The sequence below is a fragment of the Coregonus clupeaformis genome, chromosome 24 (assembly GCF_020615455.1).
Source record: "Coregonus clupeaformis isolate EN_2021a chromosome 24, ASM2061545v1, whole genome shotgun sequence".
NCBI classification, from domain to species: Eukaryota; Metazoa; Chordata; class Actinopteri; order Salmoniformes; family Salmonidae; genus Coregonus; species Coregonus clupeaformis.
In genome coordinates this window covers 1977349-1997473 of record NC_059215.1, presented here as the reverse complement: position 1 = coordinate 1997473, position 20125 = coordinate 1977349, and the positions used below count along the sequence as shown (strand labels likewise).

General features: G+C 42.2%; 1 protein-coding gene across 1 annotated transcript in view; it reads right to left on the bottom strand.

Annotated features, from left to right (window-relative positions):
• Positions 1-2073: 2073 nt before the first annotated feature.
• Positions 2074-20125, bottom strand: part of LOC121537776 (remodeling and spacing factor 1-like) — a 54689-nt gene continuing 36637 nt past the window's right edge. Inside the window, exons 8-16 of the mRNA XM_045206965.1 lie at positions 19979-20083; positions 16011-16090; positions 15606-15660; positions 15313-15431; positions 15126-15193; positions 9109-9334; positions 8598-8824; positions 6550-6735; positions 2074-6341 (exon numbers count right to left, since the gene is read on the bottom strand). Coding sequence (XP_045062900.1) covers positions 5836-6341; positions 6550-6735; positions 8598-8824; positions 9109-9334; positions 15126-15193; positions 15313-15431; positions 15606-15660; positions 16011-16090; positions 19979-20083 — 1572 coding nt within the window. The 3' untranslated portion in view covers positions 2074-5835. The remainder of the gene's footprint in view (positions 6342-6549; positions 6736-8597; positions 8825-9108; positions 9335-15125; positions 15194-15312; positions 15432-15605; positions 15661-16010; positions 16091-19978; positions 20084-20125) is intronic.

The window sequence follows — 20125 nt, the reverse complement described above, 5'->3', positions numbered from 1 at the left end:
CATTACATTTACATACATTTACATTTTACTCATTTAGCAGACACTCTTATCCATTAATTATTGATATGCATCTTTTCTAGCTTATTAATGTTTTATGGAAAAAAGGGTTGGAAATTGTCATTTTGGGACAACTATCTAAATAGCCTACCTACAGCTGGTCAAAAGTTGTCACCATGTGCGCGTGTTGCTCCCTCTCGCTAACCAGTGTTGCCAACTTAGCGACTTTGTTGCTATATTTAGCGGGTTTTCAGACCCATCTAGCGACACATTTTCAAAAAAGCCACTAGCGACAAATCTAGCGAATTTTTCTGGTGTTTTTGGAGACTTTTGGAGACTGACGTGAAAGCACGTATCGTTCTTACTCTTCTCAACGAGCAGCGGGTGCTGCCGTGGGCCCCACCCCCCTCCCAAAGCACTCACAGGCGGCCCAGTCCTCGCGCAGCAGTCCCTCCCAGCTGCAGTCAGAGCAGGAGATGTTCACCCCTCCGCGTCCAGACTGCAAATGAATCGCGCATGCGGGAAGCCGCCGCTGGCTGATCCCGCCCTGAATGAATGCTTACATTCAGGGCGGGATGTAAATATAGGGTGTTTCTTACTCACTTTTTGTCTCTCCCACAACGTTATTCCTTTCTCCTACAGCGTCCATCACAACTAAATGCACATGGCCAATTATGCAAATTAAGTGATGACGTCATTAAGCGACTTCTAGCAACTTTTAGGACAGCGAATAGCTACTTTCCTTACTGAGGAGTTGGCAACACTGATTACGTGACACAGTCAATAGCTGTATTGCTCTCTCAACACACACACCTCCTGCCCTCCCACTCAGCAACAACCTGCCTCACAGTCAGCAGCAGGTCACAGTGAAACTTATATATTTTAAGACAAATGCCAATGGCGGCCGCGGTGTAACTTAGAAGTAGCCCAAAAACCCGTGACCAATACATTTTCACCCGCAACATAATTTTCAAAGTAGCCCAATTTTCAGGAAAACAGCGAACATGGCAACACTGAGCACGTTCACTTATTTGTCTGTAAACAATTAACAAGCTAGTTAACTACCACATGTTCTTGTCATACTGTCATAGAGTAGCTAGCAAGCAACAAGATATGCCAAATAACAGTCTAAAACCAGGGGCAAATAAATCATATTTGACCATTCAGACAAGTCACAAGGCCAGGAATCAGATTTGTAGGTGGTTTGAAATGTGAAATATCCGATTCCATGTGCTTTTGGCTGTTCAGACTGCAGGAAAAAGAACAGATTCGAATATGCAAATGAATAGGATTTGAGTTACTTCAAACTGCCAATGTGAACACAGCTTTCAAACCAGTTTCTGCAGTTGACAGTGTAGCCTAATTGAGGTTAGCTGGATGGGGCAGCCCATTATCCTCTGAGCACTGCAATTGGTGGGTTATAAAGAAGCTATACGGAACCTTTACAACCAGGTGTGCTCTTGAGCCAAAAGGGGTCCCCTAAATAGACAGAAAAAGTATTTGACAGAAAGCGGCACGTCTCCACACCCATTAGCAAAAAAAATTAACTGCCTGAAATATTGTGGTTTCATGAGTTAAGACATCAATATATAATGTGTAAATAAACCATACAGCCAACACTCAAGTCAAAATATCTGAAAAAACACAACAGCTACTAAACTTCCATGAATGCATCTTTAAGGTCATACCCCCTCACCACTTTTTCCAGAGGTTTAAGTGGATATGCCTGAATTAGTCATAAAGCTGATAATTTCACATTTGACCAATATTTCACACCACAATGATGTCCTCTCCCTTTCTCAGACAGAAACCAAGTAGGCCTATGTAACCGGTGTGAAATGGCTAGCTAGTTAACTGTGCGCGCTAGTAGCGTTTCAATCGGTGACGTCACTCGCTCTGAGACCTTGAAGTAGTTGTTTCCCTTCCCTTCCCTTGCATTGCAAAGCCCTCAGCTTTTGTGGAGCGATGGGTAATGGTGCTTCGAGGGTGACTGTTGTCGATGTGTGCAGAGGGTCCCTGGTACAAGCCCAGGTTGGGGCGAGGAGAGAGAGGAAGCAACACTGTTACACTACCATACCAGGTTTTAAACCTTTTTATTATGACAAATGTACAAGATCTTATTCATATGAAAGAAAATACAGTAAAGTTAACAAAAAGGTATTGAAGAGGAACAGACAAAACATAGACAACCAATCTAGGAGCTTATATTCATACACCAGACCTGCTTTGGTCTCCTCAGTCCTCCATATCTACCTGTAATAGACAATAATGAACAAACAATTTTGAATCATTGGCACCAACTCCCCCCAGCAGAGGACAGCCTGTAGTAGCTGACTGACACTGTCCCTCCCAACTACAGTATTTCTACCATTGATTTTTTAAAATCCAACAGATGTAATTTCAAATGAAGTAGGCCCACTAACTATGTCAAACTCATGACATACAGGTGAGAAACTTCATCTCTAAGGAACATTACATCAGAAACCGTACATTTCTTCATCCCAAAACAATGGTAAACCAACCCTAGTCATGTGTCAAATTCCCACAATTGAACTGCCAGTAGAAGCTTAGGAGTAGTCACCTAATCTTGTGGTAACTGTAGTCAATATTACCATGTTAGCGGAGTGCATTGCAGGCAGCACAGAAACAGCATTTTGCCTCGGAAATCATCCTTTACTTCAAACTGTAATCAAACATTGTGATCAACCAAAAATAATAAGAGAAGTTTACCATCGGTGATGAACACATGCCAACACTATTTTACAAAATACAATTTACAAACAGGCTTAATTTCTTAATTCGAGCACATTTATCTTGAACTGTTCCTATGATTCTGACGATGGCCACCTTTGCTTGTGTCCAGGGTCTTGTTTATTGGGGCACAACGGAAAACAAAAACAAGCGTTTCTTATTGGACAAGTTCAGTTAGTACCTCCCCAATTCACTGTTTTCTTTCATTTTGTGCCTACTGAACACAACCCAGCAGTCCTCCCAGGTATAGTCCATGCCTCCAGTGGTTGGTTTATGCTCTTCTGTCCAGTAGCAGGACTCAAGGAACACTGCTGAGCAAAGGAGTTTAGAGGTCTGTGGTTATTGAACCTCGCAAATCCTTAGGGCTGTCGGCGCATAAGTCTACACATAACAAAATGATACCCAACAAACATGCCAGCTCGCCAATGAATTCATTCCGAAACAGTTGTGCCAATATCACAACTCCTCTACAAGGAATACAATTATAAAGAGACGCAATCGTAAAGAATTGCTAAATAGTTTTTTCCAGGATAAAAAGAAATTGCCTCTAAATATATAGGCCTATTACAGTAAAAACCACAGATACACACATTAACATCAGAGGTCAATTTAGTTCCTACTGAGGTTTTTCTGGACCATTTCCCCAAACAAATTGCATTCTGGTATATCATTCCCAAACAAAGATTAATCCAGCATGCCTTTAATTCATAATCCTCTTGATTTGAGGCCAGGGCCTGTACTCACAGTCTCAGAATAGGAGTGCTGATATAGGATCTGTTTGACCTTTTAGATCATAATGAATAAGATTATATGGACAGCACTCCTACTGAGACACTTTTTGAATACAGGCCCAGAAAGTCAGTGATTTAACCTGACCTCAAAATGTAACCTTAAAACCAAAATGAGCTCCTATTTGAGAACAGACAAAGGGTAGGCTTTCTGAGATCGGAGAGAGGTTTATTTCGTTGATGCAGTAAGATGTAGAGGGGAGACTAGAGCGAGCGTGGTGTTCTCTACAACCAACACTGCACCCTGGTGGTGGCAGAGGGTTACCAAAAGACCAGGGGAAGAAATCTGACAAAAAAATTAACTTCAAAATAATAGTCTGATGAACAACGACAGGTGTACTCAATAAGTACCTCTACTTTCCAGGTTTTGAACCTACACACAGTATTGACTAGAAGGTACAAAGGAAACATTATGCCACTTGATGGTTTGCTAGGTAGGAAAACGATACAAGTGAAGGAGGGTTTGATATACATTATTATAAAAACACAACGTAAAATAATGGTTAAAATGCTGACATGGTTATACTAAAGTCTCACGATTGGGATGGACAGAGAAAATTGGCAGAGTTTTCTGTAAATACTTAGTGATTTCACACGTAACAAATCCCTTTAAATATTAGCATATTAAAACATTTGTCTAAAACATGGGCATTTAATCCATTGATAGTGTTGGCAGCACACACTTTAAAATAATATTTATATATGTATACAAAAACTAAACTAGGGTTTTTAGAAACCGGTGCATGCGCACACGTTAGATGTGAGAAGACCAGGATTGGTATACTCTAGTTGGTCACATTATATACACTCAAACTTCCATTTAAAAGGAAAGTCTTGTAAATGTGGTGGTGGTTAACAGATTTTAATGTTGACTAAATGACACCTGTAATTTGGCATGATGCACTGAGTAGCTGCCTTGATATTGTTTCGTATCAATAATGAATGAATTAAAAACAGTCAATACCACCTGATGAAAACATTTGATAAAAAAAAAAAGAGGATATAAGTGACAGTTCAACGTTACAATACTTTGGGTAAAAACAACTCGGTGACGAATACTATTTTGGAGATTGTAATTACAAAAAAGTATGGGAACGGTTGTGGGTTCTGGTCACCCAGTCTGTCTATTAAAAAAAGCTGTTTCTAGGATGATGATGATGGTTCTGTGTCCTGTTTTCTCATGGGAATTCTGACTTAAACTCTGTTGCGCTCATGCTTTTCATCCAATGCATGTTGTAAATGGTCTAAAGGTGGGAAACCTGCGTAATGTTTTAGTTTATCAAACAACTGACTAATAGAATTGAACACATCAAAACAAATAATACATTGTTTGATCGATGTAGGAAGATTAGAAAGACATTCATATTAAATGTTTGGGGAAAAGAGCAGGGGATAAAAACAATGATTGGTTTCCAGCAGTCGATCCACAAAACTATGACAATTTAAGTTGTTAATGGAATGCAGTTTGACCCCTGACCTCTGCCATCTTCTATTCTCATATACAAATTTAGAAATCTTACAAGTGGTAATGGTATACACACTAAACAATACACAACTACTAGAATGGCTTACCAATATTTTTTTTCTTTCTTTGTAAGCCATTCTCGTGACCTTTGTCATTGTTGTTTAGCACCCCTCCATTCCTTTGTTTGCTGAAGCGTGGAGGCCCACCTGAACTAATACACATCTACTTCCTACAAACAATGAATTATATCCTACAATAAGATGTCATCTTTCCCAGGCAGGAACACTGAGGAGCCTCTCAGGAGAACAGGTCGTCATGGGTTGTGTTCTTATTGGACAAGTCTAGTTCCTCCCAGTTTCTGTATGCTTTCTTCCGTTTGGGGCCTAATGAACAAAACCATGAAGTTGGGAGATGGACTCTTTGTAAGGTGGGGTCATGTGGGGTAGGAAACCCTGGAAGTTTGCTGGAGAAACAGGTAGATTCATTTGTGTGTCATTTACAGTCAAGTATCTGACCCGCATGTCCATCGGTGACAGAGTACGGAGGATAAGACAATGCTAATTCACGTGCCACAAAACAACCTTTAGAGTTAGTGCTCTCAATGACTGTACAATCCCACTGCGAGAGGTGCGAAGAGAATTAACTTCTCCCCGTAAGGCATCCAGTTCATATGGATGGATGGGGCCACACTGATGAGGGGACAAGGAGGATGAATAAAATAAAAATAAACACAAAAGGACAGAAGTATACTCTGTGGACGACTTCAGTGGAGAAAAAACAACATCATATAAAAAAATACAATACTACAGAAAATAATAAACGTACAACTTGATTTTACAACACATCACTGTTGCAGACAAAGTCCACCAGGTCTGTGACTCCCAGCAGGTCGTCCTCATCATCGTCCTGTGGCGCCAACTCCAGTCCGTTGGGCGCTATGGTGACGGCTGTGGCCCCAGGTTTTTGGGGCCCAATGTGAGCCAGGCTCTCCAGGGCCTTGATGGGACTCTGTCCATTGGTTGGGGGGTGCAGCTCCACCAGGTTGTAGTCCAATGAGCTGGCTCCCTTCCCCAGCACCCCCCCTTCCTCCTCTTCCTTTGTTTCTTCCTTATCCTCCTCCTTGTCAGAGTCGTCCGAGTCGATGCGGTTCACACGCTTGCGGACTGGACGCTCTCCCTCCGATGATTCGTCGGAATCGTCATCGTCTTCCTCGGAGGCTCGCCTCCGTTTCAGCGAGAGGCGTCTGCGGCGCTGCTGGGACTCTTCCTCAGATGAGTCGGCCCTCCTCTTCAACCTAGTCCTCTCCCTCTTGTCGTCGTCCGAGCCTCTGGAGGAGCTTGCTGAAAGAACCAGGCATATGGAAACAGTGGACGTTAGGTAAAACCATATTGTTAATATCAGTTAAAGTAATGGCCAATGAGGACTCATTTAAGAATCTAATTCATATGACTTACACACACTACAGAAAAAGTACACACACACTACAGAAAACCTACGCTAATAGCATGAGGCAAAAAGTGCGTGTCTAGAAAAAAACGTCTGGCTGACCTTCGCTGTCGGAGCTGGCGAGGCGCTTCCGCGGTTTGACTTTGTCCCGGTTGGTGCCGGCCTTGGAGCCGTCCGAGTCGCCGGACGACTCGCAGTAGTTGACCTGCTTCTTTGTATGACTCCGGCGGGATCGGCGTCGGCTACAGTCCAGGTCGCTATCGCTGAACTCGCTGGAGCCCTCCGACACTAGTTAAACAGGTCATCACAGATAGAGAGCCAGTCAACACAGAGAGCCACGTCACAGGGCCGCCAACACATACAGTTGAAGTCGGAAGTTTATATACACCTTAGCCAATTACATTTAAACTCAGTTTTTCACAATTCCTGACATTTTATCCTAGTAAAAGGATCAGTTAGGATCACCACTTTATTTTAAGAATGTGAAATGTCAGAATAATAGTAGAGAGAATGATTCATTTCAGCTTTTATTTCTTTCATCACATTCCCAGTGGGTCAGAAGTTTACATACACTCAATTAGTATTTGGTGGCATTGGCCACACATTTTCCATAGGATTGAGGTCAGGGCTTTGTGATGGCCACTCCAATACCTTGACTTTGTTGTCCTTAAGCCATTTTGCCATAACTTTGGAAGTATGCTTGGGGTCATTGTCCATTTGGAAGACCCATTTGCGACCAAGCTTTAACTTCCTGACTGATGTCTTGAGATGTTGCACATAATTTTCCTTCCTCATGATGCCATCTATTTTGTGAAGTGCACCTGTCCCTCCTGCAGCAAAGCACCCCCACAGCATGATGCTGCCACCCCCGTGCTTCATGGTTGGGATGGTGTTCTTCGGCTTGCTTGCAAGCATCCCCCTTTTTCCTCCAAACATAACGATGGTCATTATGGCCAAACAGTTATATTTTTGCTTCATCAGACCAGAGGACATTTCTCCAAAAAGTACGATCTTTGTCCCCATGTGCAGTTGCAAACCGTAGTCTGGCTTTTTTATGGCGATTTTGGAGCAGTGGCTTCTTTCTTGCTGAGCGGCCTTTCATGTTATGTCGATATAGGACTCGTTTTACTGTGGATATAGATACTTTTATACCTGTTTCCTCCAGCATCTTCACAAGGTCCTTTGCTGTTGTTCTGGGATTGATTTGCACTTTTCGCACCAAAGTACGTTAATCTCTAGGAGACAGAACACGTCTCCTTCCTGAGCGGTATGACGGCTGCGTGGTCCCATGGTGTTTATACTTGCGTACTATTGTTTGTACAGATGAATGTGGTACCTTCAGGCGTTTGGAAATTGCTCCCAAGGATGAACCAGACTTGTGGAAGTCTACACTTTTTTTTTCTGAGGTCTTGGCTGATTTCTTTTGATTTTCCCATGATGTCAAGCAAAGAGGCACTGAGTTTGAAGGTAGGCCTTGAAATACATCCACAGGTACACCTCCAATTGACTCAAATTATGTCAATTAGCCTATCAGAAGCTTCTAAAGCCATGACATCATTTTCTGGATTTTTCCAAGCTGTTTAAAGGCACCGTCAACTTAGTGTATGTAAACTTCTGACCCACTGGAATTGTGATACAGTAAATTATAAGTGAAATAATCTGTCTGTAAACAATTGTTGGAAAAATTACTTGTGTCATGCACAAAGTAGATGTCCTAACCGACTTGCCAAAACTATAGTTTGTTAACAAGAAATTTGTGGAGTAGTTCATGTAAACTTCCGACTTCAACTGTACCTATTGGTCTTTAATAGGACAATTACAAAAGCAACACTCAAAATGTCATTATGTCAGATGTTTTCAGACCATTACATTTTTATAATATCAAGATGGATCCATGTCCCACCCAATCGGCTGTCTAACCACTGTACTGAAAGCCTCAACCCCAAATTAGTGGAAAAGATAAGCGCCACAAATCAGGACCTTTTCAAATTATTTTGGATTGTGGCATAAAGCGGAATCTACAAAACAGATGGCCTGGAACTTGTCTCGGGAGAAGACCACTTTTGAGAACTGAAAACATATAACAAAGTTTAATTCTGGAGTGTGATGTCCCTTCAAACAACAAAGAGGAATTGACGACACCAACATACTAATTTCTTCCTCATCTTCCTCACTCGTCTCCTCCTCTTCATCGTCTGAGTACCCTCTCGCTCTGCGGCGCCTTCGCAGCCGAGTGCTCCTTTGACGTTTGGCCGGCCTCCTTGTCCTGGCAGTTCTGCGTCGCGTGCTGCCAAAGTCACTGTCATCGTTAGAGTCGACTGCCGCTTCGCTCTCTGCATCGCTCTTGTCTGACGCCACAAACTCCTCTTCCTCCGTACTACACGTAAAAGTGTGCAGGGGGGGAGAGAAGAAAATGAGACACATTAATTCAACAACACCTTTGTGGCTGTAATAGCTGTCAATGAAGTGGTACCTTGGGTTGTGTTCATTATGGCACCCAACAGAAAACATAAAAAAACGTTTGCAATGGAAAACAAAAAAGTCCAAGTAGTCCCTCTGTGTTTCAGTCCGTTGTCTTCCATTTGGTGCCTTATGAACACAACCCTGTCCTCCCTGTCCTGACTTATGCACCCCTACCTCCCACCCACCTGATGACCCTACCTGTCACTGAGACGGAACTCGTCCTCGCTCTCCTCCTCCTCCACAGTGCTGTCGCTGTCCAGGTCGTTGAGACGCCGGCGCTTCTTCCTGCGCTGGCCGGCGTTGGGACGCGGCGGGCGCCCGTTCTCCTTGCCCTCACCACCCTCTCCTGCTGCCAGGATAGTGGACATGTCCTTCCCTCTGCTATGGCCTGTGATGTTGGCCATGTCCTTGCCCCGACCAGCTCCTGTAGAGAGCAGCATACGTCAACATTTAGACAATCTGACAGGCACACATTAACCCCCTAGAGTCGATTGACGAACCGGTGCGTCAATCTAAGTTACATAACAAAAAAATCCCCATCAAGATCTGTCCGTTTAAGCTAGAGATCGTTTTTTTGCATTGGATGAGTCTCTATCTACTGCGTCTGCCAGTGTCGTACTTCCGCATCTGCGGTGAAAAGTGGCAGAGCTAGAGCGGTGTCTGTCAGACCACGAGACATCGCGAAAATCGTTCTTCTCACGAAAACGTCTGTAGCGTCCGAACGGTTTGACCTATAAACTATTCTATGGAAAGGAGAGACTCTCACGAACATGGTGGTGTTCTTTGTTTTGCTCTACGACCCCCACAAAGTGTCACGGGACTTGTCTGAATGTAACTGTTACCGGTTTTAAAAAACAAATGGAAGTATGAAGGTAGTTTTGTGCCGACCCCATAAAAAGGGATTAAATATGTGTAAAAAAAAGGATATATATAAACTCAGCAAAAAAAGAAAGGTCCTCTCACTGTCAACTGCGTTTATTTTCAGTGTAAATATTTGTATGAACACAACAAGATTCAACAACTGAGACATTAACTGAACAAGTTCCACAGACATGTGACTAACAGAAATGGAATAATGTGTCCCTGAACAAAGGGGGGGTCAAAATCTAAAGTAACAGTCAGTATCTGGTGTTGCCATCAGCTGCATTAAGTACTGCAGTGCATCTCCACCTCATGGACTGCACCAGATTTGCCAGTTCTTGCTGTGAGATGTTACCCCACTCTTCCACCAAGGCACCTGCAAGTTCCTGGACATTTCTGTGGGGGATGGCCCTAGCCCACACCCTCCGATCCAACAGGTCCCAGACGTGCTCAATGGGATTGAGATCCGGGCTCTCACTGGCCATGGCAGAACACTAACATTCCTGTCTTGCAGGAAATCACGCACAGAACGAGCAGTATGGCTGGTGGCATTGTCATGCTGGAGGGTCATGTCAGGATGAGCCTGCAGGAAGGGTCCCACATGAGGGAGGAGGATGTCTTCCCTGTAACACACAGCGTTGAGATTGCCTGCAATGACAACAAGCTCAGTCCGATGATGCTGTGACACACTGCCCCAGACCATGACGGACCCTCCACCTCCAAATCGATCCCGCTCCAGAGTACAGGCCTCGGTGTAACACTCATTCCTTTGACAATAAACGTGAATCCGACCATGACCCCTGGTGAGACTAAACCGCGACTCGTCAGTGAAGAGCACCTTTTGCCAGTCCTGTCTGGTCCAGCGACGGTGGGTTTGTGCCCATAGGCGACGTTGTTAACGGTGATGTCTGGTGAGGACCTGCGTTACAACAGGCCTACAAGCTCTCATTCCAGCCTCTCTCAGCCTATTGCGTTGTGAAATAACACATATGGAATCATGTAGTGACCAAATAAGTGTTAAACAAATCAAAATATATTTTATATTTGAGATTCTTCAAATAGCCACCCTTTGCCTTGCTGACAGCTTTGCACACTCTTGGCATTCTCTCAACCAGCTTCATGAAGTAGTCACCTGGAATGCATTTCAATTAACCGGTGTGCCTTCTTAAAAGTTAATTTGTGGAATTTCTTCCTTCTTAATGCGTTTGAGCCAATCAGTTGTGTTGTGACAAGGTAGGGGAGGTATACAGACGATAGCCCTATTTAGTAAAAGAAACAGCTCAAATAAGCAAAGAGAAACTACAGTCCATCATTACTTTAAGACATGAATGTCAGTCAATACGGAACATTTCAAGAACTTTGAAAGTTTCTTCAAGTGCAGTTGCAAAACCATCAAGCGCTATGATGAAACTGGCTCTCATGAGGACCGCCATAGGAATGGAAGACCCAGAATTACCTCTGTTGCAGAGGATAAGTTCATTAGAGTTACCAGCCTCAGAAATTGCAGCCCAAATAAATGCTTCACAGAGTTCAAGTCACAGACACATCTCAACATCAACTGTTCAGATGGGACTGTGTGAATCAGGCCTTCATGGTCAAATTGCTGCAAAGAAACAACTACTATAGGACACCAATAAGAAGAAGATACCTGCTTGGGCCAAGAAACAAACTTTGGTCTGGAGTCCAAATTTGAGATTTTTGGTTCCAACCGCCGTGTCTTTGTGAGACGCGGTGTGGGTAAACGGATGATCTCTGCATGTGTATTTTCCAACATAAAGCATGGAGGAGGTGGTGTTATGGTGTGGGGGTGCTTTGATGGTGACACTGTCTGTGATTTAATTAGAATTCAAGGCACACTTAACCAGCATGGCTACCACATCATTCTGCAGCGATACGCCATCCCATCTGGTTTGCGATTAGTGGGACTATAATTTGTTTTTCAACAGGACAATGACCTAAAACACACCTCCAGGCTGTGTAAGGGCTATTTGACCAACAAGGAGAGTGATGGAGTGCTGCATCAAATGACCTGGCCTCCACAATCAGCCGACCTCAACCCAGTTGAGATGGTTTGGGATGAGTCGGACGGCAGAGTGAAGGAAAAGCAGCCAACAAGTGCTCAGCATATGTGGGAACTGATTTTGTACGTTTGCCCACTGACAAAGAAATGATCAGTCTATAATTTTAATGGTAGGTTTATTTGAACAGTGAGAGACAGAATAACAACAAAATAATCCAGAAAAACGCATGTCAAAAATGTTATAAATTGATTTGCATTTTAATGAGGGAAATAAGTATTTGACCCCCTCTCAATCAGAAAGAATTCTGTCTCCCAGGTGTCTTTTATACAGGTAACGAGCTGAGATTAGGAGCACACTCTTAAATGGAGTGCTCCTAATCTCAGCTTGTTACCTGTATAAAAGACACCTGTCCACAGAAGCAATCAATCAATCAGATTCCAAACTCTCCACCATTGCCAAGACCAAAGAGCTCTCCAAGGATGTCAGGGACAAGATTGTAGACCTACACAAGGCTGGAATGGGCTACAAGACCATCGCCAAGCAGCTTGGTGAGAAGGTGACAACAGTTGGTGCGATTATTCGCAAATGGAAGAAACACAAAAGACCTGTCAATCTCCCTCGGCCTGGGGCTCCATGCAAGATCTCACCTCGTGGAGTTGCAATGATCATGAGAACGGTGAGGAATCAGCCCAGAACTACACGGGAGGATCTTGTCAATGATCTCAAGGCAGCTGGGACCATAGTCACCAAGAAAACAATTGGTAACACACTACGCCCTTAAGGACTGAAATCCTGCAGCGCCGGCAAGGTCCCCTGCTCAAGAAAGCACATATACAGGCCCGTCTGAAGTTTGCCAATGAACATCTGAATGATACAGAGGAGAACTGGGTGAAAGTGTTGTGGTCAGATGAGACCAAAACCGAGCTCTTTGGCATCAACTCAACTCGCCGTGTTTGGAGGAGGAGGAATGCTGCCTATGACCCCAAGAACACCATCCCCACCGTCAAACATGGAGGTGGAAACATTATGCTTTGGGGGTGTTTTTCTGCTAAGGGGACAGGACAACTTCACCGCATCAAAGGGACGATGGACAGGGCCATGTACCGTCAAATCTTGGGTAAGAACCTCCTTCCCTCAGCCAGGGCATTGAAAATGGGTCGTGGATGGGTATTCCAGCATGACAATGACCCAAAACACATGGCCAAGGCAACAAAGGAGTGGCTAAAGAAGAAGCACATTAAGGTCCTGGAGTGGCCTAGCCAGTCTCCAGACCTTAATCCCATAGAAAATCTGTGGAGGGAGCTGAAGGTTCAAGTTGCCAAACGTCAGCCTCGTAACCTTAATGACTTGGAGAAGATCTGCAAAGAGGAGTGGGACAAAATCCCTCCTGAGATGTGTGCAAACCTGGTGGCCAACTACAAGAAACGTCTGACCTCTGTGATTGCCAACAAGGGTTTTGCCACCAAGTCATGTTTTGCAGAGGGGTCAAATACTTATTTTCCTCATTAAAATGCAAATCAATTTATAACATTTTTGACATGTGTTTTTCTGGATTTTTTTGTTGTTATTCTGTCTCTCACGATTCAAATAAACCTGCCATTAAAATGATAGACTGATCATGTCTTTGTCAGTGGGCAAACGTACAAAATCAGCAGGGGATCAAATACTTTTTTCCCCCTCACTGAAATTATATATATATATATATATATATATATATTACACACACACACACACACATAGTGCATTCGGAAAGTATGAATCTACACACAATACCCCATAATGACAAAGTAAAAACTGGTTTTTAGAAATGTATGCTAAGTTAAAGATTAAAAATGGAAATATTACATTTACATAAGCATTCAGACCCTTCACTCAGTACTTTGTTGAAGCACCTTTGGCAGAGATTACAGCCTCGAGTCTTCTTGGGTATGACGCTACAAGCTTGGCACACCTGTATTTGGGGAGTTTCTCCCTTTCTTCTCAAGCTCTGTCAGGTTGGATGGGGAGCTTCGCTGCACAGCTATTTTCAGGTCTCTCCAGAGATGTTCGATCGGGTTCAAGTCCGGGCTCTGGGTGGGCCACTCAATGACATTCAGAGACTTGTTGCAGAGATGGTTGTCCTTCTGGAAGATTCTCCCAACTCCACAGTGGAACTCTGGAGCTCTGTCAGAGTGACCTTCGGGCCCTTATCCCCCGATTGCTCAGTTTGACCGGGCGGCCAGTTCTAGGAAGAGTGTTGGTGGTTCCAAACATCTTCCATTTAAGAATGATGGAGGCTACTGTTCTTGGGGACCTTCAATGCTGCAAAAGCTTTTTGGTACCATTCCCCAGATCCGTGCCTCGACACAATCCTATCTCGGAGCTCTACGGACAATTCCTTCGACCTCATGGCTTGGTTTTTTCTCTGATATGCACTGTCAACTGTGGGGCCTTATATAGACAGGTGTGTGCCTTTCCAAATAATGTCCAATCAATTGAATTTACCACAGGTGGACACCAATCAAGTTGTAGAAACATCTCAAGGATGATCAATGGAAACAGGACGCACCTGAGCTGAATTTCGAGTCTCATAGCAAAGGGTCTGAATACTTATGTAAATAATTTCTCTGTTTGCAAAAATGTCTAAAAACCTATTTTCACTTTGTCATTATGGGGTATTGTGTGTAGATTGATAAGGGATTTTTTATATACATTTTATAATAAGGCTTTAACGTAACAAAATGTGGGAAAAGTCAAGGGGTCTGAATACTTTCCGAATGCACTGTATATATTCCCTGAGTTTTTTTTTATATCTCCTAGATTTAGGACAGACACTTCAAAACCTTGTTTCTTATGATAAATTTTTTTACTGTCCTGTTTGCCATTCATGAATGTGTTATTCAATGCGTTTCTATTGGCTTTAGTCAAATGTTTTATATATATATATATATATATATATATATATATATATATATATATATATATATATATATATATATATAATATTTATACCTGAAGGGGTCCTAAAATTCCAAATCAAATAGCTAAAATGATCCATAGTATGACCATCTTAAAGCAATTCTACATGAGTTAAAAGGCTGAGGCTGTTTCATTCAGGGTAGATGTTCCCTCCTTTGCCCTCGTTCACTCTCAACGAATCTAAAATGAAACGCAGCCTCAGACTTGACCCTTCATAACCCTTTTAAAGCTTGAACAGTGCACAATTACCAGGGGTGCACAGGTGAAATGCTGCAGACAGAAATAATTTCAGAACATCAATAAAACTAAGAGACATTGAATTAAATTCATAATTCTGTGACTGTTGCCAGATTCCATAATGTCCTCCAACTGTACCTCCACCATCAGCCTCTCTGATGTCTTCTTCAATTGCCTCCTCGATAGCCTCATCAAATTCATCAAACCTGCAAACAAGACGTTGAAATTATTCAGGGACTTAACAGCCACCATATTGAAACAATAAATAAAGACCAGCCACACATACCATTTTTTCATAACCATGAGTTTAGTACAGAGTTCATACCTGTAACTTATGCTTTTCTTTGCCCTTGTCGACCTTCGACCCAAGCTCTTGCTTTTCTCTTTCTTCTCTTTTTTCTCCTTCTTCACCACTTCTTCCTCCTTTTCTTCCTCTACCTCCAACTGAAATGAGAGTTGGCAATGTGTCAGTACACTATAGGAAGCAATAAGTCTAGGCTAGGCAGTGAACGGTGTGACAGACCATTTTACAAGGATGTCCAACAAACACACTGAATTCTGGATGTGTTGCAATTGACTTTCATGACGGTATAACCATAACAATCAAATGCTACTTACAGAGGGAGTGATGATGTTTTCAACACTTATTCCAACATAGACCAAACGTTCTTTTCTGGAGAGAGAAAATACAATAATTTAATTTAAAACAACTTTTGATAGAATAAAAAAAAACTGCTTTCCCATTATCAAAGAGGCCCACGACCATTGTACAACAAGAAATGTTGAAGCAATGTAAGCTCCATTAAATGTTTGAGATGGATACACAGATCAGGGTGATTGGTTCGACAATACAACAAGCACAATGCAATTCAGTGTAGACTCCAATTGCATGTGTTGTGGACTGAGCCTCATATTCTTTAATAATAACCCAACTAAATTTATATTTCTAGACCCAAGAGCTACATTATCTTCCGGTTGTCATTTGCTGTTTTACACCAAGGGTCATGGTTCAGAGGTTCTCACCTTCGCTCAGCGCGATCCCTCTTTTTCAGGGCAGTATCGAGATTACTAAGCTGCTCCTCAAGCTTGTCACAGAGTAGCTTCTGCAGGGGGTCACCAGGAGAGAGGGGTAAGAATGACAGAACACCACACATACACTCCCCTACATATTTATTTGGACAGTGAAGCTAAACCTTTTAATTTGGCTCTATACTCCAGCATTTTGGGTTTCAGATCAAATGTTTTATATGAGGCGACAGTACAGTTTGCCACCTTTTATTTGAGAGTATTTTCATACATACAGTACCTTCAGAATTTATTTTTTTTCCCCCTCACCCATCTACACACAATACCCCATAATGACACAGTGAAAACATGTTTTTAGATTTTTGTTTGCAAATTTCTTGAAAATGAAATACAGAAATCTATTTTACATAAGTATTCACATCCCTGAGTCAACACTGTAGAAGCACCTTTCGGCAGCGATTACAGCTGTGAGTCTTTCTGGGTAAGTCAAAGAGCTTTTCACACCTGGATTGTGCAACCTTTTACCATTATTCTTTTCAAAATTCTTCAAGCTCTGTCAAATTGGATGTTGGTCATTGCTAGACAACTATTTTTAGGTCTTGCCACATATTTTCAAGTAGATTTATGTCAACACTGTAACTCAGCCAGTCCGGAACCTAAATGTTCTTCTTGGTTAGTAACTCCAGTGTAGATTTGGCCTTGTGTTTTAGGTTATTGTCCTGCTGAAAGGTGAATGTCTCCCAGTGTCTGGTGGAAAGCAGACTGAACCAGGTTTTCCCCCTAGGATTTTGCCTGTGCTTAGCTCCATTTCATTTTTATCCTGAAAAAGTCCCCAGTCCTCCCATACCCATAACATGATGCAGCCACCGCTATGCTTGAAAATATGGTACTCAGTAGTGTGTTGTATTGGATTTGCCCCAAACATAACACTTTGTATTCAGGACAAAAAGTTAATTGCGTTGTCACATTTTGTGAGGTATTACTTTAGTGTCTTGTTGCAAACAGGATGCATGCTTTGGAATATTTTCTATTATGTACATGCTTCCTTCTTTTCACTCTCATTTAGGTTAGTATTGTGGAGTAACTGCAATGTTGTTGATCCATCCTCAGTTCTCCTATCACAGCCATTGAACTCTGCAACTGTTTTAAAGTCACCATCGGCCTCATGGTAAAATCCCTGAGTGGTTTCCTTCCTCTCCGGCAACTGAGTTAGGAAGGACACCTCTATATTTGTAGTGACTGGGTGTATTGATACACCATCTAAAGTGTAATGCATAACCTCACCATGCTCAAAGGGATATTCAATATCTTTTTTTTTTTTTTTACTAATCTACCAATAGGTGCCTTTCTTTGCATTGGAAAACCTCCCTGGTCTTTGTGGTTGAATCAGTGTTTGAAATTCACTGCTCAACTGAGGGACCTTACAGATAATTGTATGTGTGGGGTACAGAGATGAGCTAGTCATTAAAAAAAATCATATTATTGCACACAGAGTCCATGCAACTAATTATGCGACTTAAGCATATTTTTTACCCCTTAACTTATTTAGGCTTGCCATAACAAAGGGGTTTAATTATTATTGACTGAAGACATTTCAGCTTTTCATTTTTAATAAATGTGTAAAAAATAAAAATAAAAACATAATTCCACTTTGACATTATGGGTTATTGTGTGTAGGTCAGTGACAAACAATCTCAATTTAATACATTTTAAATTCAGGCTGTAACACAACAACATTTTGAAAAAGTCAAGGGGTGTGAATACTTTCTGAAGGCACTCTGTTTGACCATTTAGAAATTAAAGCACTTTATGTATCTAATCCCCCCATTTGAAGGTGTCATAAGTATTTGGACAAATTCACTTATAGTGTATTACATTTATTCAAAAGTTGAGTATTTGGTCCCATATTCCTAACACGCAATGTTTACATTGTTGTCCTGTTGGAAGGTGACAATACATACTTGTTGGATGCATTTGTAGTTTGTTTTGTCATTTTGGAGTCACTTTTATTGGAAATAAGAATAGAATATGTTTCTAAACACATCTACATTAATGTGGATGCTACCATGATTACAGATAATCATGAATGAATCGTGAATAATGATGAGTGACAAAGTTACAGATGCACAAAGATCATGCCCCCAAACACGCTAACCTCTCACCATTACCAATAACGGGAGGTTAGCATTTTTTGATGGGTATGATATTTATGCCTCTAACTTTGTCACTCATCATTCTTCCCGATTCATGCACTCATGGTAGCATCCACATTAATGTAGAAGTGTTCAGAAATATATTCTATTCTTATTTACAATAAAAGTGACAAAATGACAAATTATTTCCCACTCATTTCTACTGGGCACCACATAATCCATATTTTACCATAGGTATGAGGTACTTTTCTGCATATGCTTCTGTTTTAACGCCAAACCCACCACTGATGTGCGTGGCCAAAGAGCTCGATTTTCGTGTCATCTGACCATAGCACCATCTGGAGTTTGATAAACGGCATTGGTACTTGGATTGGAACCGGTGCTATGGTCAGATTGCATGAAAATAGAGCTCTCTAGCCACGCACACCAGTGGTGGGTTTGGCGTTAAAACAGAAGCATATGCAGAAAAGTACCTAATTCTTATGGTAAAATATGGTGGTGTATCTTTGATGTTATTAAACCCCTACAACTTATCCACAACGCTGCAGCCCGTCTGGTGTTCAACCTTCCCAAGTTCTCTCATGTCACCCCGCTCCTCCGCACACTCCACTGGCTTCCAGTTGAAGCTTGCATCTACTACAAAACCATGGTGCTTGCCTACGGAGCTGTGAGGGGAACAGCACCTCCTTACCTTCAGGCTCTGATCAGACCCTACACCCAAACGAGGGCACTACGTTCATCCACCTCTGGCCTGCTACCCCCCCTACCTCTACGGAAGCACAGTTCCCGCTCAGCCCAGTCAAAGCTATTCGCTGCTCTGGCACCCCAATGGTGGAACAAGCTCCCCCACGACGCCAGGACAGCGGAGTCACAACAGTAATCCTTCTACCCCCGCCCTCCCCCACAAAAAAAAAAAAAGTGTGGTTGTCCCACTGGCTATCCTAAGTTGAATGCACCAATTTGTAAATCGCTCTGGATAAGAACGTCTGCTAAATGACTTAAATGTAATGGAGCTATTTTGCTTCCACTGGTCCTGGGGCATGTTTGCCAAAAACCTGGTTGCCTCTGCCAGGAGGCTGACACTTGGCCACAAGTGGATCTTCCATCAAGTCAATAACCCATAATCCACAAATATTATTTTAATTGACCACAAAATCAACATTTTGCAATGGCCATCTCAGTCTTGAACCCCATTGAAAACCTGTGGTTTGAATTGAAGAGGGCAGTCGATAAGAGCAGACAAAGGATATCAAGGATCTAGAAAGATTCTGTATGGAGGAATGGTCTAAGATCCCTCCCAACGTGTTCTCTAATCTCATAAAACATTTAAGAAAAAGGGCTGTGTCGTTATCTTCGCAAGGGGAGGGTGCAAGAGCATTGAAAACAGGGGTGCTAATAATTTTAACCCCATCTTTGAGATTTTTTTTGATTACTTGTTAAACAAAATCTCTCTCAGAATCTCTCCCAATCTTTTGGAGCATACAATATACTGTAGCTCAGTATTTATATTATTTATTTTATGCAGTCTTTTTTTGCTCATATTTATCAAGGGTTCCAATAATTATGGACCTGACTGCATGTATGAAAATACCCTCAAATAAAAGGTGACATTCTGTACTGTTGCCTCATAAAACATTTGATCTCAAATCCAAAATGCTGGAGTATAGAGTCAAATTAAAAGTTTTAGTTTCACTGTCCAAATAAATATGTAGGGGAGTGTATAGTCAAGCCATTAGTTCAAAACATAGTGATGTGGCTAGCATCCAAACTGTAGTGCGACTACCGATTGTTTACCATCTGGTTGTTACTTACATGTTGGCAGGGTGGACAGAACCACTCCCCGTCTGGGATGATCATGAGAGGGGGTCTGAGGCAGGCCGTGTGGTAGCCGCTGTCACACGAGTCACATAGCAAGATCTGTGGGGGAAACACGAAGGGGGATTAGCTGGAACACATTAT